A 27,555-nucleotide genomic window follows, 5' to 3' on the forward strand; every position below is an offset into this window, starting at 1 on the left:
GCAGGGCCCATGGTGCTGCAGCGAGCTCCCACCCAAGGCAATGAGCTGCTGCCCATGGGGGGCGCTGTTCTGAGCCAAGCTGCCCGTCATTAACCACCCCCTCCCCGGCTTGTGGGCCACCCAGCTGCCTGGCACAGGGAGCTGGAGCCCCTCAGGCGGTTCGCACAGCACCAGCCTTGTGCCCTCTGGGCACAGGGCAAGGGTGCCTGGTCCCTCCTCCATTGATCCACCAGCCACGCTGCCCCCAGCTGCAGCCTGCTCCCCCTGCCCCAAACCAGGGCCCTGCCCCTTGTGTTACTGATACTCCCGCCCAAGGGTTGGTGCTCGTCCCCCCACCCAACCCATCCTGTGCCATGATCCCCTTCCCCTCGAGGCGGGGGCATGTGCAGGGGGCTGCCCCCTGGGCTGGGAAGGAGGCTGTGACTCGGGCTCAGCCCCCCCGGGAGTGCCCAGCGCCTCCCCCTCCCCCACAGCACCCAGCAGGCGACTGTCCGTTTCCACACGTGGCAGCCCCCTGCCTTGGCCGGCCTGGCGCAGGCGCTAGGTGGGGCCGGCGCGGCCCCGGCGGTGGGTCTGCAGGCAGCCCGTGGAGCAGAAGGAGAAGTCGAGGTAGTGGAAGGGGATCCGGCCCAGCAGGGACTCCCCGCACTGCCAGCAGCGCCTGCACAAACCAGAAGGTACAGCATGGGCTGGGGGCTGGGGCCCAGTCCCGGTCCCTGCCAGCAACTGGAGAGGGGATCTGGCAGCCCCACAGGGGAACGGTGCCTCCCCGGTGCCCGCCCCGCATCTCCTCCCCCCGGTACCTCCCCGGCCCCCCCCCCCCGGTGCCTCCCCAGGTACCTCCCCCCCCAGCCCCACAGCAGGTTCAGTGCCCAGGGCCCCGTTACCTGGTGTTGGCGAGAGCCGCGCCCGTGTCCGGCAGCTGGGCAGCCAGTCTCCGCTCGGCAGCGAGGGCCCTCTGCGGAGCAGAGAGCCGGAGCCTCAGTGAGTGGGGTGAGCCCTGGGGCCCAGGCTGGGTCTGAGCCTGAGCAGCCCGAGAGCCGGGGCAGGGTGCCCCCCACGGGGGGACGGGGTGTCTGGGCGCCCCAGGCCTCACCTTCTCTCGGTCTGGCAGGGCCGCAAAGCGCCGCTTCTCCTCCTGCTCCTGCGCCAGCCGCTGCTGCTGCCCCCTCAGCTCCTGCGCCCGCTGCTTCCGCTGCGCTCTCTGCGCCCGCTGCTTCTCCAGCCGCCTGGCCTCCATCTCCGCCGTCAGGGGCCCGGGCACCTGGGGCAGGACGGGCTCCGTCACCCTGGGCAGTGGGGGAGGGGGGGGAGGTCCTGGCAGCCCCTCCCTGTCTCTGCTAACAGCCCCCACAGCTGCTTGCACCAGACGGGGGCTGGGTTCCTCGCTTTTACGCAGGGGCCTTAACACTATGGCCCCTCCGGCTCCTCGCACGGCTCCCTCCCCCCAACTCAGAGCGGGGCAGGTGCAGCCGAGGGGCAGGGCCCCAAAGTGCGTGAGGGGAACCAGCAGCCTGGAGCCGTATTGGTGCTCCCCAGGGAGGGCTCAGGCACCCCGGGGTGGGGGGATTTGAGCTCCCCCCAGCTGTCCTAAGGTGCCAGGGAGGGATCTCCGGGCTGGAAGGGCAGTGGGAGGTACCCACCTTGGCCTGCCCGTAGTCGTACTTGGTTGGGTGATCCACCATGAACTTGCGGAAGACGTTGCGTGTCGACTTGTCGGCAGAGACACAGTACGGGGGCCGCTCCTGCCAGTCCCTGGGAGCCAAGCGGAGAGCAGCTCAGGGCCAGGATAGGCCAGGGCTTGCTGCTTCCCTTTGGCAGGCTGCCCCCCCCGCAGGATGGGCAGCCCCACGAGCCAGCCAGGCCCCCTCGGGGCCGCTGAGTCCTGGGGAGAGCTGGGAAGGGGACCCCACCCCACCCAGCTCCCAGACCAGCCCACCCACCCAGCTTGCTAGATGCCCTGGGACAGGGGAGGGATAGCTCAGTGGTTTGAGCATTGGCCTGCTAACCCCAGGGTTGTGAGTTCAATCCTTGAGGGGGCCACTTAGGGATCTGGGGCAAGGACTGGACTCAACAACCTTTTCAACTGGTCCCTTCCAATTCCATGATTATATATATATGGAGATGTACCTATTTTTTTTAAACAGGCTGCAGGCAGAGGGCAGCTTCCCACAGGCCCCCGGGCCCACCAGCAGGGCCAGGGCCAGGGCCAGGGCCAGCCTTAGGGGTGGGTGACCGCCCAGAGCGCTGGGCTCGGGGGTGGCTGTACCTGAGCGCAGGGTCGGCACCAGCCTCCAGCAGCAGTCGCACAGCCGCCCCCTTCCCTGCCGCAGCCGCCACGTGCAGCAGGGTGAAGCCGGTCCCGTCGATGGGCTCGCTGAGCAGCGAGAGGAGCCCAGGGGTTGCCCAAGGGGCTGCGCGGTTGGGCTCTGACCCCTCACTCTGCACCCTGCCAGGGTGGCCTTGGGGCTGCCCCATGGCACCATCCTCACTGCCTGCTGGGGGTGCCCCGCTCTCTGCCACACCCAGGAGGCGCCGCAGCGTCCCCACGTCCCCCGTCTTGCAGGCCGTGAATAGGGCGTCGCGGAGCTGGCCCAGGAGCGTTTCTGGCAGGAAAGGACAGATGAGATCAGAGTCAGCCCCAGGGCCCCCCCGGCCCGAGCAGCACTGCCTGAGCCAGCTCCTCCCCCACCCCAAAGCCAGGAATCCCCCCAGGGAACAACCTGCTCGGGGACCCGCAGAGTCTGACCCCTGTGCGGCACACACCAGAGTGCGCCCCCCTCCCGTCACCCCGGGTGAGGCTAAAGCGTGCTCCAGGGTGGCACCAGGCCGGATGCGAAGCCAGCGAGAGAGGAGACACTGTGGTTAACGAGCCGGCAGGTTAGCGAGGTGCACCAGCTTCTCGTTTGTGCGGCCACTGGCTCTGCCTATCTCGGCCGGGCTCTCCCCCAAGAGGTGACACCCCCCGATCACCACCTCTCCGTAAGGGATGCAGACAGCGCTCCCTACAGGTCTCAGTGCAAGGGGCCATCAATCGTTTCTGGGGCTCCTCTCTGCACCTCCGGTTTTTCGACATCCTACTTAAAATGTGGATCCCCAGAACTGGACACAGGACCCCAGGGTCAGTCTCCCCAGGGCCGTGTACAGAGGTGAAATCCCCTCCTCTCTGCCCTGTTCACACCCCAAGGCTCATGTTAGCCCTTCACTCAGCCATTTACCACTGACCCCCCAGTCCTTTCCCGAGGCCCAGCTGCCAGGATACAGCCCCCCCTGCACAGAGTGGCCTGCAGCCCTCGCTCCTAGGGGTGGGCCTTTCCACCTGCCTGTATTCCAGCGCAGGCTGGGCGATCCGGATCGCTCTGTTCGGTCACGGCTCTGCCTCTTTGGCTCCCTAGCCCCTGCTCGCACCCAGCAGCACATGGGGGGGTGCAGGGGGAGGAGCGGTCTGAGCCCACGTAACCCCAACGTGGCACACGCGGGCAGGGCAGAGACAGCAGCACGGCCCGGCCTGACTTACCTCCTTTCCCCCAGGGAGCAGGCTCTGCCCCAGGCCCTTCCTGAGGGTCTGCCACCGTCTCTGCTCCCGGCTGGGGTGCTGAGCCCTCGGGCTCTTCCTGGCCTCCTGGCCCCTCGGTGCGGGCCCCTGCTCCTGGAAGGACCGGGAGAGGGATAGAAACACGGTCCGGGGCCAACACCTCCCCGCCAACCTGGGGGCGTGCAGCTGCCCCCCGCCCCCCGCCCCCGGGGCAAAGGCAGGGAAGCCAGCAGCTTCCACCTGCTCATACACCCCCCCCAAACACACCAAAGGACACCCACGTTAGCCCCGTTCTCACCTCTCCCCACTTTCTCTTTCTTCCTCCTCCTCTTGCGGCTTCGCTTAGGCGTCACCTCAAACTCCCGGAGCTGCAGCGTGCTCAGCGTCACCTCCACCGTCTCCAGCTCCCCAGCCTGGCTCTCCTCCTCCTCCTCCTCCGACGGGGCTTTGGGGGAGACAGGTGGGATTAGGGCTGGTGGGCCTGCCCAGTGTGCTCTGCCAAAGAGGCCCCACCCCTTCTCTGCAGGTGAGTTGGGGAAAGGGCCCGCTGGTGATGACTGTCCACGATTGCCCCCCACCCCCAGACTCTGCCCTGCGGCAGCGCACTCTTACGGGGTGCCCAGATGCCTGGAACCTGCTGTCCCAAGGGGACCCACAAGGCTGGGGCACAAACAAGAGGCAGCTGCTGCCACACAGGGTCCAGTGCTGGGCACCCTCCCCCATCCAGGAAACCCCCATGGGGGTGGGGGGGCGAGTCAGCCAGTGCCCTCCCCACCCGCCGGCGCCCTTCCCCCTCACTCACTGCTGGCGTCACCCTGCTGGGGCTCTTCCACCCGCGCACACGGCACTTTCCTCCAGCCCTTCCGGGGGGAGCCAGCGAGATCCGCCACCGCTGTGTCCTTCCCTGCGGGACAGGAGCCTTGGGTCCATGGGCCGCCAGCTGGGCCCCGCAGAGACCATCCCCAGACAGAGCCGAGAGCAGGGAGCCACCCCCCCCTTCCATAGCGCATGGGGCAGGGCAGGTGCTGCAGACAGAGTGGGAGGGGGCATCCCTGGGGGAGGAACCCACTGCCCCCCACCAAGGTGAGTTCCTCTGAAGTAGGCAGCTTGGCACTGCCACCCTGGCCTGGGCAGAGTCTAGAAGCAATGCCAGCCCGGCCTGGTGGCCAGGGGAACGGGCCGCTCACACCTCGCCCCCAGCACCAGTGTCCCCATGCCCCAGTTCTCACCATACACCTGCAGGGTGGCCAGGGCCGCGTGCACCCGCAGCACCTCCCTGAAGGTGGCTCTGCGGGTGCTGAAGGGGATGTTGCAGACGCGGGGGTCGTCCTTGTGCAGAGGGGGGTTCCTGCCGCTGAAGAGCAGTGCCCGGTTAGCACGGGGGGCACGCAGGAAGATGCGCTGGGCTCCCTGCAGATGCTGCGCCCAGCTAGCCAGTAGGTCCTGGATGTCCTGGGGGTGGAAGGGGAGGGATCACCGCTAGCTCCCGGGCCCCACCTGCCAGCCCTCCTCTGCACTGGGGTATGGCCAAGCACGGCCAGCCCTGTGCAGCTGTGGGGTGCTGGGGTGGGGACGGGGACTCAGGGGATACGGCCATACAGCTTAGGGGTTCTGATATTATCAAGGCATCAGTCTGGTGCTCGCTGCATCGTGGAATACCAGGGTGTACGTGCAGGATCCCCCCCATGTGCTGCCTGCCGGCACCCCCCCAGCCTAGGGACAACGGGGACTCGTTAACCTTAACAACTGCTCTGATGCCTAATGGGTACGCGAAGGGGCTTGGCTGAAGCCAGGTGCAGGTTTTCTCTACAGCTGCTTTGGAGAGTGGGCACTTCCCAGAGGCAGAGGTGACACAGCAGGGTTAAAAAGGACTCCTGGGGAGAAGCTTTGGCGAGAGAGCCAGGAAGACGGGGCAGGAGAGGCACAGGGACAGGCCGGTTTTGCAGCAGGGGGGCCCGGTGCAGCGGTGGGACCAGCCAAGGACTGCGAAAGCCAGCTGGCCATGGCGGGGAGGACGCCGGCCTCGACGTGAAGCCAAGCTCTGCAGCAGGGCCATGGCCCTACAGAGCGCGCTGCAGCGGGGAGGAAGCTGGGGCAGGGAGATGTGAAGAGGGATTATCGGTTAGGTCTAGATCTGGGCATTTCTCGTGCTGTGAAGTGAAGAGCAGTGGTGGGGTAGGATCCTGTGCAGGGTGCATGGGGTGACCCCAGAGCGCCCGGCCCATGGAGGTCTGCCAGGGGCGGAGTTTAAGCGATGGGGCACGTCTGAGGGGCCAGCAGCAGTCCCCGGGGGCTGGGCAGGGGCCCGGGAGGTCTCAGCTCTCGGGAGGGGGCACTAAAGAGGGGTCTGCATTTCCATTGTACGCCGGACACCCCAAGCCAGGGCAGCGTCCGGCCTGTTCAGATGCCAGTGTTTGAATCCCTCACAGCAGCCGGGTCAGTGCCAATAAGGGAGCTGAGCTAGATCTGTGACATGCGCCCGGCAGGCTGGCCTGGGATCGGGGAGGTGTTATCCCTAAATGCCCCTCTCAGGCACTGCCGGAGAGCCTGGGGTGGGAGCACCCTGGGGGGTGGGAGAGGGATCCCAAGCACAGGGGCCTCTATCTCATGCCCCAGCCCCTAAGCAGAAGGACTGAAAACCAGGGTGGCATCCCAGTGGGGAGCGTGGCACTGTACCAGCCCCCCCCGCCAGACCCCACGTGCCCTCTCCATCCCCACTCCGAGGCGCCCCAGCCATAGGACACACGGAGCCAGCTGCAGCCAAGGCCTTGGAGGGGCTGCTCATGGCCTAGGCAGCCCCCACCCAGAGGCTGCCCCAGCAGCGAGGGCCCCATCCTGAACTGGGCCTGTGCGCTCGCCCCCACCTTGAGCAGAGCCGCCTCGTTGTACCGCCGCAGTGAGGCGCCGGCCGATTTGGGCATGGAGGCCTGGCCCTGGGCATCGCGCAGTCCCTGCACCGTGCCCCGGCGGGCACGCACCGTGTACCGGTGGAAGGTCTTGTGATCCAGCACCTCAGGCCTGGGGGAGAGAAACCTCAGAGTGGGCCAGGGCAGCAGGACGGGGACCCTCGTTGCCATGGGGGAATAGAGCCAAAGCCCCACTCGGTGAGGGCAGGCCTGGCCGTGGGTCTGTGCGGCACACGCTGGGCTGGGTGTCAGGACTCCTGGGGTTTCTTCCCAGCTCTGGCACCGACTCACTCTGGGACCCGGGTGAGCCCCTGCCCCTGCCGTAGCCTCCGTACAGAAGGGAAATGAACACTCCTCTTCCAGCCAGAGCAGCTGCTAGCTTCGGGGGACGGACTGGCACAAGAAGGGTACCCCAGGAGCTGCTGCTGCTGCCAGGGGCCCGTGAAGGCTGTGGCAGTGCCACGTGTCCCTGGGGAGAGGAGAGGCGCCTTCTGGGCCAGCCCCCACAAGCAGACAGGGGGCAAGGGCCCATCTCACCACGTCCCCTCTGATCCCCTCTGCCAGGGGCAGACATCCCCAAACCACCTGCAAGCCACAGAGCACTCCTTCCCACGCCAAGGCCCGCACAGGACTCTGCCCGCTGGAGCAGCAGACCCAGACCCTGCCCCTGCCCCAGCCCCAGGGCCAGCCTGGGACACTCACCCCCTGAAAACGGCTCCTGCAAAGTGTCCACCGCCTGTCATCAGGATAACCCAACAGGTGCCTGCACCCAGGCTCTGCAGAGATGCCACCAGCTCTGCCTGCTGCTCACCACCGCCCTGGCACAAGGAAACCCTCCTGTTAGCAGCCTGGTGGCACACACCCTCCCTGGCCATCAGCTGCCTCCCCTGTTGGAGCCGATGACCCAGCTGGGAGCCATTAGCCAGGGGCTCTGCAGGCAGTGGGGGAAGGGGCAGTCTGGGGGCTGACCCACGGGGCAGGGGCTGGGCAGGGAGCAGGGATTGCCCCTTCCGGCTGAGGCCAGACAGGTGATCATGGCGGCAGCAGCAGCAGCTCCCGTCTGAACAGGGCTCATCAGGCACCAAGTAAAGCCTTGGTTCCATCCGGATGAGCTGGGCCTGGGCCCCACCCCCCGCACCTGGGCAAGGATCCTCTGGCAAGCAGCTAAACCCAGACCAGATCCCGACAGAGCTGGCGCCCGGCTCCCCTGCACACGCGTCCAGCTGCCCGCGGGATCACAGGGCAAGGAGGGGTCGGGGTCCCAGCCAAACCCCGCTTGCCGGCCCGACAGGGCTATCCCAGACCTCTGGCAGGTCACTGGGGATGGGGCCCAGCACTGCTGGGCCGTCACTTGCCTTCTTACTGCCTAGCACACAGCGGTAGGCGGAGAGCAGCTGGCCCTGGGAGTTGTGGAACAGGACCTTAGCCGAGCGGGTGCCTGGGCGGTGGCTCTGCTGGCCGCTCCCCGGGTCGCCGTGGCTTCGGGGAGAGAGCAGATCGGACTCGCTGCCCGAATCGGAGTCATCCGAATCGGACCCAGAGATGCTGGAGACGTCACCTGCAAACCGGGCAGGAGGGGGACGGGGTGTCAGATGCTAAGGCACCCAAGGAAGGCACAAGTCCTAAAATGAAGAGGAGGGAACAACTCCCAGTCCACTAGGATCACAGAGCCACCACCTCCACGTCCCAGCTGGAGACCTCGAGATCCCCCAAATGTCACCTGCCCCCCTTCGCCCCCTCCAGCCTTCTAGGTCACGTGCAATGGCCTCTCGCAGCCCAGCCAACGTGAACAATGTGGAGACAGCCCATCTGACGCTCCAGGGGTAGCGAGCCAGGCGGATGCTGTGGAGGGAGGGCGCCGCGTTATGGGGTGCAGCAGGATCCTGGGGTGGGGGAGGAGCGAGTGTTTGAGGGAGGAGGCATCTGCAGAACATACGGTTCTCACTGAGGTACCCGCCCATGGCCTGGCCCCACTTGACAGGTCAGAGCCAGCCAGCTCCGGAGGGCAGAGGAGGGGCTAGAACCAACCTCACCACAAAGAGCATCAGAGCAGCCAGACTGGGTCAGACCAAAGGTCCATCTAGCCCAGTATCCTGTCTGCCGACAGTGGCCAATGCCAGGTGCCCCAGAGAGAGTGAACAGAACAGGGAATCATCAAGTGATCCATCCCCGTCACCCATTCCCAGCTTCTGGCAAACAGAGCCTAGGGACACAATCCCTGCCCAGCCTGGCTAATAGCCATGGATGGACCTATCCTCCAGCAACTTATCTAGTTCTTTTTTGAACCCTGTTATAATCTTTGCCTTCACAACATCCTATGGCAAGGAGTTCCACAGGTTGAGTGTGTGTTGTGTGAAAAAATACTTCCTTTTGTTTGTTTTAAACCTATTAATTTCATTTGGTGACCCCTAGTTCTTGTGTTATGGGAAGGGGTAAATAACACTTACCGATTCACTCTCTCCACACCAGTCATGATTTTATAGACCTCTACCATATCCCCCTTGGTCGTCTCATTTCCAAGCTGAAAAATCCCATTCTTATTAATCTCTCCTCATACAGCAGCTGTTCCTTCCTCCTAATAATTTTTGTTGCCCTTTTCTGAACCTTTTCCAAGTCCAATATCTCTGTTTTGAGATGGGGCGACCACATCTGCACGCAGTATTTAGGGTGTGGGCGTCCCATGGATTTATACAGAGGTAATATATGATATGACATGACAGGACCTGAACTCATCCCAGAGGAGCCTCCCGCATGGGGCAGGCAAACAAAGGGACCCGGGAAGCCGGCAGCTGCTGGGGAGAAGGTAAGTGTGATTGGTGCTCGGAGCTTCTCCACCTGGTCAGGTGCCACCAGAGAGGCTTCCTGCTGCCTATGTCCCTGCTGAAGGGCTGCGGTGATGGGGCGTACCACACATTGGATGCCCCCGCCACATTGTCACCTCTCCATCCAAAGAAGGCATCCTCTTTGGGGAGAAAAAAGCAGTGAGTTTAGACCTCCAAGAGCTGCCTAGAGAGGCCACCCCTAGGATCAGCTGCTAGTGGAAGCAACAAGAATTGATCCTCCGGCAGGTAGAAAGGCCAGGAGTGGGCAAAACCCAATCAGGGCCCAGCAGGCAAGATAAAAACAGCTAGCTGCCTCCTCCAGTGGCCAGTTCTGGGTGAAGCTAGGACAGGGAGGAAGGAAGGATTGCTCCCGCTGATCCCAAAAGCTGGTCTGGTCAGGGGCCTAACCCCAACCGCACCTTGGGACTGAGCCAGTGACAGAATTTATAGCACAGGTGACACCTGGAGTTGGATATCAACTGATAATTAAAGGGTGCTTGCTTCGTGCGGCACTCCACCAGCTCAAGCGAGCCCATGACAGCAGCCCTTCCCGTCTGTCCCCCCTCACCTGCACGGGTCTTCTCCTCAAACTCCTCTGCTGTGAGTGCCCGGCGCCCTAGCAAACGCTGCTTCAGGTTAAAGCGGTGCCAGTCCAGGCGGTAATGCTCAGTCTGGGGAGGAAACGGAGTGAGAAGGGGCATCCCATACTGATGATCCCCCAGGTCAGATGGATGGAAGCGCACCAACCCACGCCCCGGGACTGGACAGCGCGGAGGTCCCTTCAGCCAGATGCCAGCCTGCCGGGGACTTGCCAAAAAAGCAAGGCAGCTTCTGCTGATTTCGATGTCATGGTCACTTGGTTAGCTAATGCCCTTACTGCCAAGTTCCCATCCTGCCCCCAGGGCTGCAGAGACATGGCCCCAGCTTTATAAGAGACGGTCTGACCCCCTGGGCCAGGGCTTTGCAGCGTGCGGAAGCTGGTAATGTGGCTATGCCAGAGCACCCAGACCCTGCCCAGCTGAGAGCTGCAGCCGCAATTTACCAGGGGCCTGAGGAATGCACTTGACTAGCTTAAAATAGAATCAATTGTAGCCTCCCTCATCCTGTGGGTGCGGCTGATGGAGACTACAAATCCCAGCATGCAATAGTCCACCTTGTGCCAGGTGGGTAAGCCCAAAATGGAGTACTGCATTTCAGGACCAGTAGTCTCTGGGCTGCATCTCCACGTATCCAGGCCACAACTACAGAGCTCCATGGTCCACATTTTGGCCATTCACATACCCATTTCACAGCAGCCTGCTTCCCCTGCTCGCTCACAGCGCTGCCTGCTGGTGGCAATGGAAAACACCACCCATCCACCTCCACCCCTCAGGCTGCTGCCTACCTGCTCCTCCCTGCTGTCAAACTCCCGGGAGCAGGATGAGCAGCACATCCGGTCCGATATCTCTGGGACCCCGCGGGCTCTCTCCTCCCCATCGCCCGCCACTGGCTTCTCTGAAAGAGGGAGAGGAACTCAGGGAAGATATGCCACTTCCATTGGAGTGGGACAGAGGGCTATAGGACAGACAGATCACTCCAAAGTGTGGCTAGAGCAAAGGGTGAAGAGTTAGTTTGACTGTTCCTGACTCTGCCACTCACTTGATGCATGGCCCTGGGCAAGTTACTTCACCTCTGTGCCTCGGTTTCCCCACCTGTAACACAGGGATGATACCGACCCACCAGACAGGATTAGTTTCAGCGTGTGAAGTGTTTTGCGCTCCTCAGGCTGAAGGCTCTTGACTGGGGCAAAGCAGCTCACAACCAGAGCCCATCACGCCACCAAGCCCCAGAGAGTGGGATACCCCTTAGGGTTGGACTGCTGTGAAATCAATCCCCCCACTGGACACTCTCCCGCCCTCCCTCCAGGAAGCCCCTTGGCTGGCTCTACTGCCCCTCACTGGCTTTTAGACGCTACCTTGCACTATGGCATTCGAGTCTGTGGACGGCAAGTCTTCTGAAAAGCCATTGACGAGGGAGAGTCCATGCAGGAAGGTGGGGTCCTGGGCAGCCTCGAACACAGACCTGACCTCGAGGGGCTGCATTGTTTCCAGCAGGAGTCTGAAGAAGGAATGAGAGTGAGGTACAGAGAGCCATGGACAGGCTCTTGTGACTTGGCACCTGTGACCTGGCAGGAGCATCATGCCTTGGAGCAGACAGCAGATGTGCAGATGGGCCATGGCCAGCCTGCTCCAGCACGGGCAGTTGTGCCGCCCCATTAGCTAGGGGGAGCCGGCAGTGCTGCTCTTGGCGATGGAGGTCCACCTCCAGGGCAGGGCCGCGGCTTTGGAGCAAAAGGTCCCAAGTTCTAGCCCTGCAGCCATGTGACCACCTGGCAAGCCTGCCACGGACTGCGCCACGGACACCAGGCACCAACTGCACCGTGAGGCCAGTGCCCCACCGCAGACTCTCGGGAGTCGGGATTTCTGAATAAGAGAATGCTCACATGGCAGGATGTTTTTTTCCAGTCACGCAGGAGTTACCCCGCCCTGAACAAAGGAATGTGGTTCCTCCACCAGGCAGCTAATTACAAAGTACTTTCAAAGACCATGAGAATTCATTGACACCTCAGATAAACAAAGCTGTCAAGCTAACAAGAGACAGGAGCCTACACTCCAGCAGGGAAGAGAAACTTCTTCGGACATAGAAAGGGTGGGAGGGAAACCCTCAAATAAACAACTGAATCAACTAGAAAAAAAAATGAGGAGTCCTTGTGGCACCTTAGAGACTAACACATTTATTTGGGCATAAGCTTTCGTGGGCTACAGCCCACTTCATCGGCTTAATTTTATATTGAAATCCTGTCAGCCACCCCGGGCGTGACCGGGGCTCCAGCTGTCAGCCCAGGTGGCTGCCCCCCTGCTAGCCTGGGAAGTGGGAGAGGGGACCCCACTGCAGTCCCCCCCCTCCCCCGGGTCTGGGGAGGGTGAAGAACCGTAAGGAGCAGAGGTGAGACTGGGGGCTGCAGTGAGGAGGGGGAGGGCTGATGGGTGGGGGGCTGTATTGATGGGGGTTCTGGGCAGATGGGGTGAGTGCTGGGAGGGTGAACTGAGGGCCGTGGGAGGCAATGGGGGAGGGAGACTGAACTGGGGAGTTGAAGGGGGGTTGGGTGGGGAGAGAACTGGGGGGGGGGCTGGGAGACAGGATAAAGTGCTGGGCAGGAGACAGCAGATGTGGGGGTGAGAGCTCCTGCAGCCGGGTATCAGGGGGTAGCCGTGTTAGTCTGTAGCCACAAAAACAAGGAGGAGTCCGGTGGCCATATCTAGCCCATGTGGGGGAGCAGGCGACACGAATTGTCCCTCACATGCAGCTTGGGAAAGGGGGGCGGGGGGCAAGACTGGCCAAAACCACACAATTGAATCCGGGTTAAATGTCACGATTTGGGGGCCAATCTCCAGGTTTCTGAGGGTCCGACGCACGATTCTCGATCTCCTGAAGGTGGCAATGGGGTTAGAGGGGTCAGCGCAGGCCACCGTGTGCCCTGACTGCCCAGCAGAGCCTGGGGGATCCCACACCCCACCATTGGCCAGGGCAGCCAGGGAATCCTGCCCCCCCCCATTGGCCAGGGGATCCCCCACCCTCTCCATTGGCCAGAGCAGCCGGGGAATCCCAGCCCCCCATTGGCCAGAGCAGCTGGGGAATCCCAGCCCCCCATTGGCCAGAGCAGTCAGGGGATCCTGCCCCCCCCCATTGGCCAGGGCGACCAGGGATCCCCGCTCCCCCCCATTGGCCAGAGCAGCCAGGGATCCCGCCTCCCCCATTGGCCACGGCAGTCAGGGGAATCCCAGCCCTCCATTGGCCAGGGCGACCAGGGATCCCCGCTCCCCCCCATTGGCCAGAGCAGCCAGGGATCCCGCCTCCCCCATTGGCCAGAGCAGCCAGGGATCCCGCCTCCCCCATTGGCCAGAGCAGCCAGGGATCCCGCCTCCCCCATTGGCCAGAGCAGCCAGGGATCCCGCCCCCCCCCATTGGCCAGGGCGACCAGGGATCCCGCCCCCCCATTGGCCAGAGCAGCCCGGGATCCCGCCCCCCCATTGGCCAGGGCGACCAGGGATTTCCCCCGCATTGGCCAGCACTTGCCGACCATGCCCCCTACGGGGCCGGCGGGGCGCTGAGAGCCCCAGGCCGCGGGGGCGGCGCTCACCTGTCCCGGGGGGCAGCGAAGAGGGGAGCGCCTCACCCGGATGCTAACGACAGACGCACCGTACGTCACATCCGCCCCACTACGGAGCGCCGTGGAGGACAACCCTGTCGCCCCGCCCCCAGCGCCTCGCCCCCACCCTCGGATTGGCCCCCGCGGCCCCGCCCGCAGGCCCCGGTTGGCCGCCGGAGCCGCCAGTTCCGAGGTAGTGACACAGGCGGCGGCGGCCCGGCCTGGCGCAGGGCGGGGGCGGCTGGGGCCGGTTACCGGGGAGACCGGGCAGGTGAGGGGGGGCTGTGCCCGCCGAGAACCCAGGAGTCCGGCCGGGCTCGGCCCGCGCAGGAGGGTCCCGGCCCCAGCCCCGAGGGCTGTTGGGCCGGCGGGGCCCGAGCCCCCAGGGGCGGCCCCGGTCCGGTCCGGTCCGGCGCCCCCCGCCCTGACCCGCCTCTCCCCCGCAGGGCCCCGCGCTCCATGCGGCCCGGCGCCCGGCGCCATGGCGCACTTCGACACGCAGTACCAGCGCCTGGAGGCCTCCTACAGCGACTCGCCCCCGGGGGAGGAGGATCTGCTGGTGCACGTCCCCGAGGGCAGCAAATGTGAGCGGCGAGCGGGGGGATCCCCCCCCCAAGCCCTTACCCCCCCCGGCCAAGGTGGGGGGATCCCCCCTCTCTCCCAAGCCCTTCCCCCCCATTGGCCAGGGTGGGGGGATCCCCCCCTCTCTCCCAAGCCCTTCCCCCCCCATTGGCCAGGGTGGGGGGATCCCCCCTTCTCCCAAGCCCTTCCCCCCATTGGCCAGGGTGGGGGGATCCCCCCTCTCTCCCAAGCCCTTCCCCCCATTGGCCAGGGTGGGGGGGATCCCCCCTTCTCCCAAGCCCTTCCCCCCCCATTGGCCAGGGTGGGGGGATCCCCCTCTCTCCCAAGCCCTTCCCCCCCATTGGCCAGGGTGGGGGGATCCCCCCTTCTCCCAAGCCCTTCCCCCCCATTGGCCAGGGTGGGGGGATCCCCCTCTCTCCCAAGCCCTTCCCCCCATTGGCCAGGGTGGGGGGATCCCCCCCTTCTCCCAAGTCCTTCCCTCCGCCGGGGGCGGATCCTCTATGTGCCACCGGGTATTGGCCACTGCCGCAGGCCAGACACCGGGTCTGATCTGGAGCGGTGACGCCTCTTCCGTGCGCTGTGTAAACCCGGGAGCAGCCCTTTGGAGTCTGGGGAGACCGGGGGGACCCAGCCTGCTCTGTGCCCTGGGCTGTGTCACAAGGGTAACTAGCCAGCGGCAACCAACTGACCCCCTGCTGCTGGGCAAACCGCTGCGTAGCGAGCCCCACTCACCCCCTTTGCCTCCTCTCTTTCCTGCAGCTCCCTGGCATCACATAGAGAACCTGGACCTCTTCTTCTCTCGCATATCCTTGCTGCGTGCGGGGGGAGGGGAGGCGGCTGCTCCAGCCCAGCATCAGCTTGACACAGTCTGTCCGTTTGGCGCAGATCAGAATTGGAATAGCTGGCGCAGGTCCTGTCTCATCCGGGGCTGGATTGCTCCGTGGAGTCCAAACGGGCCCAGCTGTGGCGTTTCCACCCCTTCCCTTGGGAGACGGGGCTGTAGGGGGACAGAAACGGGTCCCTCCAGCCCTTTGGTGATAGCCTCCTGCCCGTTCTTTGTCGCTGTGATTGCTAGGCTCTGGATATGGCTTTACCTGCCTCTGTGCTGGCCAGGTCCTGCCTTTGCAGACTTTGGAGAGGGCTCAGGGGGGTCTGTGAATGGAGAGTTCACAGTCGCCTGCTGGGGTATGGTGGGGGCCAGGGTTTCTGTGACAGGCTAGCGTTACCCTCAGCCTGGGACGGGCATGGAGGCCAGGCCCCAGGAGCGTTTTGTAGCTAAGCAGAGAATGCACTTGCCTTGCAGCCATCCGTCCTGACTGGTGGCTAGGGGGTGGCTTGGCATGGGAGGGGTTTTCTCTCAGCTGGTGGAAGGGGGTCTCGGCTGGTGGCTGGAGAGGAGGGGTTGCCAGACTGTTCTCCTTGACTGCAGCTCCCACGTCTATAACCTGCATCAGAAGAACGGCTTCACCTGCATGCTTATTGGCGAGATCTTTGAGCTCATGTACGTCTTGAGTCCCCCTGCTCTGGGGGTGGGGAGGCCAGGGAGGGGGCAGGTTCTCCCCATGCTCTCGCTGCCGTTGGGGTGAAGGGCCTTGGGCCCCAGTGTTCCTGCTATCCCTGCACAGCCATGGCTGAGAGTTGGGTTTCAGGGGGTGAGGTGGTCAGGGCCACTCCCCTTTCAATCAGGACCTGTCTCCCTCTCTCTTTTTTGGCCATCTCCATCCCCAGGAATTTGTCTCCCTCTCCTCAGAATCTGCCCCCGTCATGCCACGGGCAGTGGGGTGTGACCCAGTAGCCACTCCTGACTGTGGTGTGTTAGGAGTTGGGGGCAGAAGGAGCATGCCCCTCATGGCTGCTGCCTTTCCCACAGGCAGTTCATTTTCGTGGTGGCCTTCACCACCTTCCTTGTCAGCTGCGTCGACTATGACATCCTGTTTGCCAACAAGATGGTGAATCACAGCCAGCACTCCAGCGAGCTTGTCAAGGTGACGCTGCCAGATGCCTTTCTGCCTCCCAGCGTGTGCAGCGCAAGGTAAGGGCAGCAGCCACACCTCCGCCCCCAGCCCTGGCAGCCTGCCACCCTCCAAAGGCCATGTTAGTGGGAGCTCCCTCTTTGCCCGTCTCCAGACTGGAGCTAAAGATCCAGGACTCCTTCCAGAAGGAGGACAGTGGGAGTGGCCGAACCTCACCCACGTGCAATACGCAGCCCTCATCAGCAGTAGAGGCATGTAGCCTGCCAAGATTGCAAGTCCCTGGTTTGTCTTGGTCCGAGTGGCCAAGCTGCGTTGTATTCTGGGTCATGTAATCCCCAGGGTATGTACTTGGTGCTTGATGGCAGTGTTGCTGTGTGCTGTTACACAGCTGGTGCATCCCTCCCCAGATGTGGCTACATTCTGGTGGTGGGTGAAGCGATCCCTTGACAGTGCGTATAGCTTGGGCTCCTGTGGGATGAGGCTCGGCCGTGGGGCATGCCGAAAGGCAAGTGTTGCAGCCAGTCTCTTCTCCCTTGCAGAATCCAGCAGAACGGCTTTCTCATTTCCATCCTGGTGATAGCGGGGGTTTTCTGGATCCATCGACTCATCAAATTTATCTACAACATCTGCTGCTACTGGGAGATTCACTCCTTCTACATCAACGCCCTCAAAATCCCCATGGTGAGCGACCCTGGGGCTGGAGGACTGGGCCGTTGTGGCGGAGCAGGGAGCTCCCCCTGCCTCTGCCCCCCAGCTCGGGGCTGCCTTGCTGAAGCTGTAGGAGAGGGTTTCACCGGCCCATTGCCTTCAGGGGTTCTGGTCTCTCTCTTTCGGACCTCCCTTGGGAGTTACATAATCCGGTGTATCTCCTTACAGCTTGTTTTCCGGCAAACCTGCCCCTGCACACTGGTGTGTCTGGGTGTGTCGCGGGACAGCTGTGTTCTGCTGACTATCTGCCAGCCAATCGCTTTGCTTTATAACCGCTAGGCTTTTCTTTGCTGTGCCGACAGCAGTGTCCCAGCCTCAGAGGTGTAAAGCAGTTTATTCTCATGCCTTCCCTGGGAGGCGGGGCAGGGTCTCTATCCCCATGTACAGGTAGGGAAACTGAGTCACAGAGCAGCTAGGCGTTGCCCAAGGCCATGGGGGAGGCTGGCAGAGCTGGGTATTGAGCCCCAAGTCCCAGCCCAGGGTCTCCCTCGGGGAGAATGTGGGTAAGTCGAGTAACAGCAGGATCCTTTACATTAATTTTTTGCGAGACCATGAGCCTGTGGAATAGGGCATGGGCCTGGGGCTCGAACACCTGGGTTCTCCTCCCAGTCGGCTGCAGGCTCCCCACGGGGCACTGGGCACGTCCCATCACTTCCCCGTCTGGGAAGGGGGAAGCTGGGAAGGGCTCGGAGCGGTAACGGAGACATAGGAGTGCCACCCTTTGGGTGCGTGTGGCGATGACCCGTGTAGTTCTCTAGCTCTTTCCTGCCAGCCCAGGTGGGGTGGTGAGGCTCCTGTCCCCCCCCCGAGGGCTGCGTTTATCTCTCACTGGGAACCCCAGAGCAGCACACAGCAAGCATCATGCTGAGCAGGGTGCAGCATTGATGTGAGGCTGGAACTCCCAGCATGCAGCATGGCCTGTCTGTGGAACATTGGAGCAGTGCATGCTGGGACCTGTAGTTTCTGTTGCAGCATTTGCCCGGCGGGCCCCTGTTGGTCTCCCCCAGATTCTAACACTGCCTCCTCTCCTCCCGGCCAGTCCAACCTGCCCTATTACACCTGGCAGGAGGTGCAGGCTCGCATCGTGCAGATCCAGAAGGAGCATCAGATCTGCATCCACAAGAGGGAGCTGACGGAGCTGGACATCTACCACCGCATCCTGCGCTTCAAGAACTACATGGTGGCCATGGTGAACAAGTCGCTGCTGCCCATCCGCTTCCACCTGCCCGGGCTGGGCGACACCATCTTCTACACCCGCGGCCTCAAGTACAACTTCGAGCTCATCTTCTTCTGGGGGCCCGGCTCGCTCTTTGAGAACGAGTGGAGCCTCAAGGCGGAGTACAAGCGGGGCGGCAACCGCCTGGAGCTGGCCGACAAGCTGAGCGCCCGCATCCTCTGGATCGGCATCGCCAACTTCATCCTCTGCCCCCTCATCCTCATCTGGCAGATCCTCTATGCCTTCTTCAGCTACACTGAGATCCTGAAGCGGGAGCCGGGCAGCCTGGGCGCCCGCTGCTGGTCGCTCTACGGCCGCTGCTACCTGCGCCACTTCAACGAGCTGGACCACGAGCTGCACTCACGCCTCAGCAAGGGCTACAAGCCGGCCTCCAAGTACATGAACTGCTTCATCTCCCCCCTGCTCACCATCGTGGCCAAGAACGTGGCTTTCTTCGCCGGCTCCATCCTAGCCGTGCTCATCGCCCTCACCATCTACGACGAGGACGTGCTGGCCGTGGAGCACGTCCTCACCACCGTCACCCTGCTGGGCGTGGGCGTCACCATCTGCCGGTGAGACGGGCCGGGCCGGCACGGCCTGCCTGCCCTGGGTCGAAGGGGGAGGCTGCGGGCTGTCCTTGGGCCACAAGTGAACATAAGTCTGCTTAGGGAGGCCCAGGACTGGAAATGAGGAGCAGTGGGTCAGGCCAGGAGTGAAGGGCACTGGCAGAAATCTTGCACGCGTGGGGGGGGGGGCAGGGGGTAGGGAAGGAAGAGCCTGGGGCCACAGTGCCTAGTGTGGGGGCCAGGGGAGGGGTGTTGCATATCAGGACTGACGGGCATCGGCAGAGCTGGGGAGGCAGCGACTGGGATAGCAGGGAGCTGGGCTGTGGGTCAGGACTGAGGGGCACCAGCAGAGCTAGTGTGGGGCACATCTGGGGTAGCAGGGGACTGCGGGTTGGGACTGAGGGACACCAACAGGGCTGGCGGGAGGCAGGGCTGGGGTAGCAGAGGGCTGCAGGTCAGGACCATGGGGCACTGGCGGGGGACAGGTCAGAACTGAGGGGCACTGACAGGGCTGGGGTAGCAGGGGGCTGCAGGTCGGGACCATGGGGCACTGGCAGGGCTGGCGGGGTGGGTCAGAATTGAGGGGGACTGACAGGGCTGGGGGTAGGCAGGGCTGGGATAGCAGGGGGCTGCAGATCGGAACTGAGGGGCACCGGCAAGGCTGTGGGGGAAGGTCTCCCAGCCCTTCTCTAGGCGTGATCTCCCCCTGGCATGAGACTCCGGGCCGGGGTTCTCTGGGAAGTGCCGTCCTTCCTATCCTTGTCCTGCCCCCTGCAGGTCCTTCATCCCAGACCAGCACCTGGTGTTCTGCCCAGAGCAGCTGCTGCGGGTGATCCTGGCGCACATCCACTACATGCCTGACCACTGGCAGGCCAACGCCCACCGCTACGAGACCCGGGACGAGTTTTCTCAGCTCTTCCAGTACAAAGCGGTGAGCCCGGCCCCTCTGGCTAGCTTGGAACCGGGGTGGGATTGGACTGACTCCTGCACTCCTCTGCTCAGCTAGGGGTACTCGCGGTGCCCGGGGGGGGTCTCTGACACACGGGTGCCACCTCAGGGCCACTGTCTGTCGGACTGCGATGCCCAGAGAGAGGCTGGTGCATGCGAAGGGGCTGGACTGGGGACCTGCGTGTGCCTCACTCCCCAGGGCCGTGGGCCGTGTGTGTGATGGCTCAGCAGTTCCTGTGGTTCCCCAGAGCAAGGGACGTGGGGGGGGCGGGGGAGGATCTTTGGTCAGCTGGGGGCAGAGCACTGGGGGGGCGATACTGACATGGGGCTGCTGTTCCGGCAATGTTCCCTGGGTGGCCCCTCCCAGTCGTGGTGCAGCAGCCCCCTCGGGCTGCTCTCGGGGCTGCCTGCTGAGCGCCCCCCTCTCTCTTCCCAGGTGTTCATCCTGGAGGAGCTCCTCAGCCCCATCGTTACCCCCTTGATCCTCATCTTCTGCCTGCGGCCCAAGTCTCTGGAGATCATCGACTTCTTCCGGAACTTCACCGTGGAGGTGGTGGGCGTGGGCGACACCTGCTCCTTCGCGCAGATGGACGTGCGCCAGCACGGGCACCCAGCGGTAGGGCCTGCCTGCGGCATGGGCGTGGGCTGGCGCGGTCCCTTCCCCCTCCCCCCGCACTTGGGGGGGTCCTGCCTGTGGCTGGAACCGAGGCGTGGGCTGACGTCCCCCACGGAGTTCTGCCAAGCAGCCCGTAGTGAGAGAGATCTTACACCCTCTGCTGCGGCTGCCAGTCCCAGAATGCATTGTGGCCAGGCTGCGCCAATCAAGCTGAAGCGTTGCATGCTGGGGCCTGTAGTCTTAGTGGGCTGTGTTGTTGCAATCTCGTATCTGACATCCGGGCACGCTCCGTGGGGTGTCCCGTTCAATGGGTGCATGAGCCCAGCTGCCCAGGTGAGGGCTTGTGCCCTGGAGGGGGGCATGTGATGCTACCCCGGGCGTTGGAAGGCCCTGGAGCTGGCGTGCTTGGCTATGGAGTGTCTGCTCCAGCGAGCAATGTCCCAGGCCAGCTGCTGGGGGGTTCCTGGCTTTTTTGCATTGGTGGGTTTTGTGGGGCCTGGCCTTTGGGGCTCCCCAGACCCCGCGGTGGGTGTATGGCAGGCCCGGGGGGGGGTCCAAGGATGGGTTTGGAGTGGCCTCCCTCACCTCACCTGTGTGCTTTGCAGTGGATGTCAGCGGGGAAGACTGAGGCCTCCATCTACCAGCAGGCCGAGGATGGCAAGACTGAGCTGTCCCTCATGCACTTCGCCATCACCAACCCCAGGTGGCAGCCGCCCCGCGAGAGCACGGCCTTCATCGGCTTCCTCAAGGAGCGCGTGCTGCGCGACAGCAGCGTGGCGCTGGCCCAGCAGGCCGTGTTGCCTGACAACGCCCTCTTCACCTCCATCCAGTCCCTGCAGTCGGAGTCCGAGGTGCCCCAGCTGCGGCGGGGCGCGGGTGGGCGGGAGAGGAAGGGGCTCTGGTGCTCCAAGGCTGCCTGGAGGGCAGGGGTCTAGCAGCTGCCCTGCACTGTCTAGCTAGCCCAGCGGGGCTGGCTCAGGCGGCCGGTGCAGTGAGTTTGCTGGGTCTGAACTGGGCTTGGGTTTCCAGGGAGGGCTGGGCCCGTCTCCAAGGGTGTGTGGAGTGGGGTGTTCTGGGGTTCTGCCCTGCGGCATGGGGGGCGATAGGAGCTGGGTTGGGGAGGGGTCCTGTCCTGTTGTCTGGTGGCTGCCTGTCCACGGCTGACTCCCCTCACTTCCCATTGCAGCCTCACAGCCTGATTGCCAATGCGATCGCGGGCTCCTCGGCCCTGGGGTACGCGAGCCACGAGCTGCAGGCCTCCCGCCAGCTCTCCGAGGTGGCCTCTGCCCTGCGCTCCTTCTCCCCGCTCCAGTCTGCCCAGCAAACTCACAGCGGCTTCCAGACGTCCGGGTCCCACGTGGAGGGGGCACCGCCCCGGGCCCACAGCACCATGACGGCTTCTGGGTAAGAGTCTGCTGAGCTGCAAAGCCCAGGCCCTGCTCCTGAGGTGCTGGGTGCTCCTCGTGTACCTGAGACCGAAGGGATTGCTCCCCTGGTTCACTGGGCCTGTGCTGCTGCTGGGAGCAGCTCACAGCGCCTCCTGCTGGCACGCTCTGCAGTCCGTTCCTCGCCCACATGCCGGGAGGAGTCCCTGCAGGGGCTGCTCTGAGCCCTCCCCTGCAATGGAGCAGGTTACACAGATGGCTAGAACAAGAATTGCCCCCAAGGGTTGACTCCGTAAGTGACTGCTCCGCCCCAGGAGGGGGCGCTGGAGCGCTCCTGCCCCCCTGTGATGGGGATCTGTGGCCCTTGGGGGTGCCTGTGTTGGGGCTGGACCCCACTGAGCAAAGCACACTTGTCTGGGCAGAGGCTGCACGTATCCAGGGTGCAGAGGGGCCCTTTCTAAACCCAGGGCAGGGAGTGGGTGAGGTGGCACCATGGGACACCCCATAGCCCAGCAGTGCAGTGGGGCTGGGCAGGGGATCGAGAAGGGCTGTGTGGATCCGATGTGGGGCCTGCTAGGGCCATGCCCCTGGGCAGCAGACCCCCTCCCCCAGCCCTTCTCTGTGTCCCGGCTGCAGCACAGATGCCAGAACAGCGAGCTCCGGGAGCAGCGCCTGGGAGGGCCAGTTACAGAGCCTGATCCTGTCGGAATACGCCTCCACCGAGATGAGCCTGCACGCACTCTACATGCACGAGGTGAGCGGCCTGCGCCCTGGGCCAGGGGGAGAGAGGGCAGCTCGTGGGGGGGGCAGCACTGGGGGCGCAGGGCAGCCTGGCAGCTGGAGAGAGGTGTGCTGTACCCAGGGGGTAAAGGAGGTCCCGCAAAGGCAGCCAGGCCCATATCCTTCCCCTGCAGCGCTCCCCAATGCTGGCTGTCTCTGCAGGTCCCTGCATGCCACCTCAGAGCGCAGGAGGGCCTGATGCAGAACAGCCCCCATCCTGCATTGGAGTGGCAGAGGGAGCAGCGGTGCCAGGAGCTGGCAGTGCAGGGGGAGAGGGAAGGAGCCAGAACTACTGTGGGGCTGCCACGGGGGCTCCTGCAGGCTGGATGTGGGGTGGGGTTGCGGCTCTGTCCCCCCTCCCTGCTTGTCTGACCCGCCCCATTGTGTTGTGCGCAGTTGCACAAGCAGCACACGCAGACAGAGCCCGAGCGGCACGTGTGGCACCGGCGGGAGAGCGACGAGAGCGGGGAGAGTGCCCCAGAGGAGCCGGATGCTCAGAAGGGCGCCCCCGCCGCCATCCCCCGCTCTGCCAGCTACCCCTTCTCCTCGCCGCGCCAGGCTGTGGAGGAGTTGGCCACCCTGCAGACGGGCTTCCAGCGCCGATACGGCGGCATCACAGGTACGTGCTGGGGCAGCCTCGTGCTGTGGGACTCCCCTCCAGACAGGGATCCCCACTCCAGATGGAGCCTGGGAGCCTCCCCACACATTCCCTGTCCCCCTGGCCAGGGGGCATTGCCTTTGGAACGTGCCGTGGGTCCACACGCTGGTTTGTCATCATCGGGTCGCTGGGTAATCGTTTAAACGCCAGTGAAGCATTTGAGATTCCCCCCCACATGCCAGGCGATCAGCTGGGGCTGGCGGCTGGCAGGTGCCACTGCGTGGTAGCGCCTGCAGGAGGCGCCTGGGAGCCCTGCTCATCCATGGCTGGCAGTGTGTGGGCTCCCGCTGTGATGTTCCCATGTCACCCTGCGTGCTGTGGGGAGGAGCCCCTCCAGGGGAGCTGTCGGCTGGGGAAGGCTGCACAGGCTCCCACCCAGTAACAGCCCCTCCCTCTCACTTGGGGGGTTAGACAGATTGGCCTAGAGCCCCCTGAGTGGTGCCCTGCTGGGAGCTGGCACCAGAGCCTGCTTCACCCGTATCTACACGTTCTGCTGACTTCTGTGCCCATGCCGCAGATCCGGGCACAGTGCACAGAGCCCCGTCGCACTTCTCCCGCCTGCCTCTAGGGGGCTGGGCTGAGGACGGACAGTCGGCCCGACACCCGGAGCCGGTTCCAGAGGAGAGCTCGGAGGATGAGCTTCCGCCTCAGATACACAAGGTACGGCCCAGGCGCCTGGCTCTGCTGGGGGGAGTGGTGTGAGCAGGGCATTAGTGAGTGCTGCCCTGGCGGGGTGGGCTGGGGCTGGGGCTGCTGGCCGGCAACTCCCTCCCCAGGAGAGATTAAAAAGGCGGGGACTTTTCAGCTTGGAAAAGAGCTGACAAGGGTGTCTCTGGTAGAGGTCTATAAAATCGTGACTGGTGTGGAGAAGGTGACCAGGGAAGTGTTGTTTATCCCTTCCCATAACACTAGAGCCAGGGGTCACCCAGTGACATTAACAGGCAGCACGTTTAAAACAAACAAAAGGAAGTACTTCTTCAGTCAACACACAGACAACCTGTGGAACTCCTTGCCAGGGGATCTTGTGATGGCCTAAAGTATAACTGGGTTCAAAAAAGAACTGGATAGGTCCAGCAATGGCTATTAGCCAGGATGGGCAGGGATGCAACCCCCTGCTCTGCGTGTCCCTGGCCTCTGATTGCCAGAAGCTGGGACTGGGCGACAGGCTGGATCATTTGATAATTGCCCTGTTCTGTTCATTCCCTCTGAAGCACCTGGTCCTGGCCCCTGTCGGAGGCAGGGCACGGGGGTGGATGGCCACGGGCCCGGGCCGTTCCCAGGTAACGGCATGGCTCTCTCCTCCAGGTGTAGCTCTGGGGGCTGAGGATCTCGTGGGATTCCGGACTCTGGAGCAGCCTGGGCAGCAGGACCCAGGGTCCCGGCCCCCCTCCCCTGTCTCGCAGAGGTGGGGCGGGCAGAGGTGCTTAGCGCTGGCGTTCATGCCGAAGGGACAGAACCACCACGTCAGCGCCTTGCAGTGGAAGCTTCTGTACAGACGTGTGTCAAGCCAACATCACTCTGACTCGTACTCATGTTGGGTGAATGCGTGTGTGAGTACATACGTGTATGCGTGTCTGCATATGTGTTGTCCGTGTTGGAGGGAATCGGCCGAGAGCTGCACGGAGTACCGCAGAGCCTGCGCAAGGCCAGCGAGCTGGCAGGGGAGAGCTGTGCAGGTTCCGGCTGCCGGCGGGAGAAGCTACTGTGGAGTCCCTGAGCAGAGCCAGCGACGCCTCTTCCACAGTCCAAGTAAAGATCCTCCTTCGAGCTGCAGCCGGCCCAGCCAGGCCCGGGTTCCCGCGCGGGGAGGGACGCATCAGAATCTATTTTTGTAACAAGGGTGGAGAGTTGGGCTCCCCCGAGGAGGAGCGAGCTGGAGTCCGATCCCTGCTGGGGCCTTTACAAGGCCGCACCCTCCCCCAAAGCCCATGCAGCTCCGTGTGTTCTGGCCCCGAACTGTCCTGTCTGTGGTGCGGGGGGTGCCACTGCTCCTGGCACCGTGCTCCCCCCAAGTGATCCCACACCCCACTTGCTGCTATTGGCCGTGGGCCCTGGCGCCTCAACCCCTCTAGCCTCAGAGCACAGACAGCCTGGGCAGCAGCAGAGTGAGCCCCCCGCTGCCCCCTCCCGGCGTGCCAAAGCCCTGCTGTCTCGGGGCTAGAGGGGAGCTCCGTCTCCAGGGCCTCTGCTGAGCCTGCCGCCCAGCGGGCTGCCTCTCATACTGGCCCTGGCCCTCTGGGAGCTATACCAAGGCCCCCTCCAGCAGCCTCCCCTTGGACGGCAGAGCAGGGGGGACAGGCCCCGTCCTCTGCCCCGGCCCCCAGTCAACACAAAGGAAAGAATCGGGTGACTAAAGTAGCTTTGTTCCTCCTTTCCCCCCTCCCTGCTGCTAGGGGGAAGTCTGGCCTGGGCCCCTAGCATGGGACAGGCTGTGCCTCCCGCCTTATAAATCATTAGCACAGGGATGGCCAGTCACAGCACAGGGAGTGGGCGGCTTCGGCCAATCAGAGTACAGCTCTGCTAGGTTATTGAGTGACAGCGGCAGCTCCCAGAGGCCAGGCTGACTGCTAACCCCTTCTCCCTGCATACACAACTGACAATCGCCCCCCCAGCCCCGCTCCTGTAGGCCTCAGGCCGGGGCCCCTGCTCCCACAGCGCTGAGCACCTCCTAAGAGCCCGACCACCGCGCTCCTTGCCAGTGCTAGGGGTCAGCCCCATGGTGCTCTGCACTGTACCCCTGGGGGGCAGGACCCGTGGGTCTCTCCCCAGCTCTGCCACTGACTTCCTGTGTGATGGGGGGGGGGGGGGCGGAGCTCTTGGCTGACTAAAGCAGGGCTGAGCCGGCTCCCCTGTGGCCCGGGCCGCTCTGGCATCCTGCCTGTCGGGCAGAGCACTGACTATTCCGGCGGGGGGGGGGCTCTGCTGGCTGTTCCGTTAATGCCCCCGCCCGGTTCTCCTGAAGGGGCTTGGGACCCCCTGCCTCTCCGTGGTGCAAGCCCTGAGCTTTACTAGCCCAGCCTATTGGTGCTTTACAGGTTTGATGAGGGACAAAGTGCTTCAGTGGCCTTTGAAACAGGGCAAGGCTCCAGCAAACCAGCGCCAGGCCGGCCCCTCTCTGCCCTGGGGCCTAGAAGAGACAGACCTCAGGCTCCCTTCGCAGCAGGAGCCAGGCATGGCCAGAGCACAGCCCTGGGAGATGGCAAGGCCCAGCGGGCAGTTAGTTCTGTCTCAGGCCAGTGTGGCTGGGGCTACATGCTGGGAAATGTAGTCTCCATGGGTCGCACCTCTGCATTAATGGCTGGGTGACGGCCCTCGGCTGTGCTCTGTACAAACTGGCTGCGCAGCGCTTGTCCCCCTGCCGCCAAGGCTCTCTGGGGGGATGCACTCAGCCTGGAGCTCCTGTTCTTATCACAGAGCGTCTCCAAGCCTGAGCCACAGCCCCCAGGTGAGAGCTCTGAGCCCCGAGCAACGCTGGGCCTTTCTGAAGGGGTGGCTGGCAGCTGCTCCAGGCTGCGGCTCCTAGAGGCGGGGGCAGGGAGGCGAGGCCTGGAGCAGCCGGAGAACCTTGCCACGTGCTGTGCTTGTGTCTGTCCGTCTCCTGTGTGCCCGTGTGCATGGCAAGCTGCCCTCCCCCTCCTGTTCCGCTTGTGACACCAGCGGGGGGTGTGCGGGCGCGGAGCTCTTTGGGAATGTGCTGGCTAGCCGAGCTCGCGCCCCTCGCTGTACAGCTATAGAGCCATTTAATAAAGAGGGGGCATTTCATTCACGCTGGTGTCTGGGCCTTTGTTGCAAGGGGAAGCTGCTCACCCTGTGTACTGGGAATCCAGCCATAACTGGGGTGCTCACGGGGTGTGTGCCCCTGGAAGCTGCCCTCCTCTGGGTGTGCAGGGCTATCCAGCCGTGAAGTCAGGGTGGGAGCTCAGCTCTGCAGGGCTGGTGATCTCTGCTGGAGCCTGGAGCGAGACCAGGTCTGGAGCCTGGGGGCAGAGCAGGAACAGGGAGCAAAGGGTGGCTCTGATGTTCTGCTCTGGGCGGAAGAGCTAGAAACGCTGTCCCAGTCTGTGCCCTGGAGCCCAGCCTGGGTGCGGCCTGTCCAGTTTCTCTCAGCCTGCTGCTTAGGGAAGGGCAGCGGGGCTTGAGCCACGCCGGACCTCCTCCCGGGGCCCAACCAGCACTTGGTACGCAGGCTGAGGTTGCTCGGCCTGGGGGGATTCAAACTGCAGCCCCCTCCCTGCCAGCCTACGAGTGCAGCCCGTGCTGCACCCAGATCTCTTGCACACGAAGCTGCTTCAACGCAAAACGATTCTTTCCTTCAGACCGAGACAGCCGAGGTGCTCGCTGGTCAGTTAGCGCTGGAGAGCAGGAGGCTGGGCTCATGGGGGCAGCTCTGGGAGGCCAGAGAGCTGCCTTGTAGTCTCTGCTCTTCTGGGCCTGTCTTGATCCCTCGGTGCTAATGGGTCCCTGGCAAGGCATTTGGGGGACTCAGCTCGCACCAGCAAGGAGCTACCAGCTAACTAAGAGACAAACCAATGGCCTGCCCTCCTGCGAGGAGGCACCCGGCTGCTGCGTCCGTTTGCTCTCGTTTTTATCACACAGGCAATGCAGAGGCGTTAACCCGCCTGCGTTCTCAACCCTGCCCCCTCAGCTGCCACATCAGGGACGGCATCATGT

The 27,555-nt window shown here is 63.7% G+C and overlaps 2 protein-coding genes across 3 annotated transcripts; one reads left to right on the top strand and one right to left on the bottom strand.

Annotated features, from left to right (window-relative positions):
• Window positions 1-540: 540 nt before the first annotated feature.
• ANKZF1 (ankyrin repeat and zinc finger peptidyl tRNA hydrolase 1) lies at window positions 541-11,623 on the bottom strand. The gene is given in 16 exon segments (XM_065413736.1): window positions 541-661; window positions 888-958; window positions 1,097-1,264; window positions 1,644-1,755; window positions 2,270-2,606; window positions 3,518-3,660; window positions 3,836-3,980; window positions 4,338-4,439; window positions 4,765-4,987; window positions 6,400-6,553; window positions 7,144-7,259; window positions 7,797-7,999; window positions 9,832-10,024; window positions 10,026-10,094; window positions 10,648-10,757; window positions 11,218-11,623. Coding segments are annotated over 16 exon segments (2,673 nt in total).
• A 2,301-nt stretch (window positions 11,624-13,924) lies between these two features.
• ATG9A (autophagy related 9A) lies at window positions 13,925-26,650 on the top strand. 2 transcript variants are annotated; one of them, XM_065413119.1, is made up of 14 exons: window positions 13,925-14,036; window positions 14,794-14,837; window positions 15,471-15,535; window positions 15,905-16,066; window positions 16,547-16,688; window positions 17,755-18,503; window positions 19,275-19,428; window positions 19,882-20,061; window positions 20,667-20,912; window positions 21,248-21,465; window positions 22,083-22,200; window positions 22,623-22,845; window positions 23,402-23,544; window positions 24,190-26,650. In XM_065413119.1, exons 1-14 carry the CDS (start codon window positions 13,934-13,936, stop codon window positions 24,193-24,195), a joined length of 2,553 nt encoding a protein of 850 aa, XP_065269191.1. In that variant the 5' UTR covers window positions 13,925-13,933; the 3' UTR covers window positions 24,196-26,650. The 2 variants fall into 2 exon arrangements, with proteins under 2 accessions (XP_065269191.1, XP_065269190.1); XM_065413118.1 differs by lacking the exons at window positions 13,925-14,036; window positions 14,794-14,837 and having other exon boundaries at window positions 15,470-15,535.
• The last annotated feature ends 905 nt before the right edge of the window (window positions 26,651-27,555 follow it).

Source organism: Emys orbicularis, chromosome 11, assembly GCF_028017835.1.
Source record: "Emys orbicularis isolate rEmyOrb1 chromosome 11, rEmyOrb1.hap1, whole genome shotgun sequence".
Taxonomy (NCBI): domain Eukaryota; kingdom Metazoa; phylum Chordata; order Testudines; family Emydidae; genus Emys; species Emys orbicularis.

Bases quoted from the DNA above. Each gene is read 5' to 3' on its own strand.
- ATG9A (XM_065413119.1), top strand. From the start codon at position 13,934: ATGGCGCACTTCGACACGCAGTACCAGCGCCTGGAGGCCTCCTACAGC. The intron at 16,689-17,754 runs GTGAGCGACCCT...CCTCCCGGCCAG, and splicing joins ACGCCCTCAAAATCCCCATG to TCCAACCTGCCCTATTACAC. The intron at 19,429-19,881 runs GTGAGCCCGGCC...CTCTCTTCCCAG, and splicing joins AGCTCTTCCAGTACAAAGCG to GTGTTCATCCTGGAGGAGCT.